The 1799-nt window shown below is 55.2% G+C and overlaps 1 protein-coding gene across 1 annotated transcript; it reads right to left on the bottom strand.

The window, feature by feature from the left end:
• Nucleotide 1: 1 nt before the first annotated feature.
• Nucleotides 2–927, bottom strand: EAH_00057650 (hypothetical protein; the record flags this gene model as incomplete). The annotated part of the gene is made up of 2 exons (XM_013393714.1): nucleotides 2–624; nucleotides 916–927. Coding segments are annotated over 2 exons (635 nt in total), but the record flags the coding sequence as incomplete, so codon positions are not given.
• Between the last annotated feature and the right edge of the window lie 872 nt (nucleotides 928–1799).

The following is a 1799-nucleotide window of genomic DNA, read 5'->3' on the forward strand; positions in this document are numbered from 1 at the left end:
CTGCTGCTGCTGTTGCTGCTGCTGCTGCTGCTGCTGCGGCTGCTGCTGCTGCCTGTTTCTGGGGGAAGCTGTACTGAAGAGGAAGGCGCAAAACTGTAGCTGCCGCTGTCTCGCAGCCTCTGTGAGCGTCTGCTGCTGCTGCTGCTGCTGCTGCTGCTGCTGCTCTTCCTGCTGCAGCCGTTGCTGCTGCTGCTGCTGCTGGTTTGAAGCAGCAGAGAGAGGATGGTGCAGAGCGCGCGCAGCAAATAGCTGGCGAGGCGAATGCGGGCGGGCCCTTGAGTATGGTTTTCGTCTCTGCTGCTGCTGTTGCTGTTGCTGCTGCTGCTGCTGCTGCCGTTGCTGCTGCTGTCGCTGCTGCTTCTGCCGGTTTGCTGCAGTAGAGGCTGCGCTCGATGCTGCTGCAGCCTTGAAGGGGCTCCCCTGCTTCTGGTTTCTGTCGGGGGGTTGTTGCTTTGCTGCTGCTGCTGCTGCTTCTGCTGCTGCTGCAGTTGCTGCAGTTGCTGCAGTTGCTGCTGTTGCTTCTGCCGTATCACAGCGCGCAGCAGCTGCTGCTGTTTCTGCTGCTGCTGTTGCTGCTGCTGCTGTTGCTGCTGCTGCTGCTGCTGCACCCTCCCCGGGGGCCCTCTGTCGGTCCCTCCAAAGAGAGTACCCCGCTAAAGCGCTTCCTGCAAGAGTAATCAGCATGCAATTAATTAAGGGTTTAGGGTTTAGGGTTTAGGGTTTGGGGTTTAGGGTTTAGGGTTTAGGGTTTAGGGTTTAGGGTTTGACTGGACGGCCTCGGAACCCCAGCCCTCTCCCGACGACCCCAGGTAAGCTGCAGCGGCAACGAAGAAGAATTAGGGTTTAGGGTTTAGGGTTTAGGGTTTGTGTGAAAGAAACATACAAAAACACTCCGCTTTTCTTTTAAGGGTTTACAATAACCTGCATCTCGGGTGTATGCGCAGCCCACGCCCCAGCATCGATCGCCGGCCTAAACCCTAAACCCTAAACCCTAAACCGTAAACCCTAAATCCTGAACACTTAAGTTGCTCTTTCGCCTTCTAATTACAGCAGATTATAAACACTGCGATAGTTCGAGGGTTTAGGGTGTACGCACACCCTAAACCCTAAACAACAAACAGTGTGTGGACCCCAAACCCTAACCCTAAACCCTAAACCCTAAACCCTAAACCCCCATGTCTACCACCCAAAGAGCCATGTACCACTGCAGGCGGTCTAAACCCTCGCCAAGCTTGCACAAGGGTTTAGGGTCTAGGGTTTAGAGTGCCGCAGCCCCATCCAAACCCTTTCATTTGTTTAGCTTGCTGTCGTTCTAGACGAGGCTGCTGCAGCAGCAAGAGCAACTGCAGCAGAGTCTGCTGCTAGAGCTACAGTTGCTGCTGCTGCAGCTGCTACTAGACCTACCGTTGCTGCTGCTGCGAGAGCTACAGTTGCTGCTGCTGCAGCTGCTGCTAGTGTTACAGTTGCTGCTGCTGAAGCTGTTACTAGACCTACCGTTTCTGCTGCTGCCAGAGCTACATTTGCTGCTGCTGCTAGGTCTACAGCTGCTGCTGCTGCAGCTGCTGCTAGGTCTACAGCTGCTGCTGCTGCTAGGCTACACTTGGTGCTGCTGCTGCTGCTGCTGCTAGAGCTACACTTGCTGCTGCTGCAGCTGCTGCTAGAGCTACACTTGCTGCAGCTGCTGCTTTTGCTAGAGCTACACTTTCTGCAGCTGCTGCTAGAGCTACACTTGCTGCAGCTGCTGCTAGAGCTACAATTTATTCCGCTGGAAGTGCAGCAGCAGCTGCTGCTGCTCTTTC

This window comes from Eimeria acervulina, genomic scaffold, assembly GCF_000499425.1.
Source record: "Eimeria acervulina Houghton genomic scaffold, Eah_scaff1257, whole genome shotgun sequence".
NCBI classification, from domain to species: domain Eukaryota; phylum Apicomplexa; class Conoidasida; order Eucoccidiorida; family Eimeriidae; genus Eimeria; species Eimeria acervulina.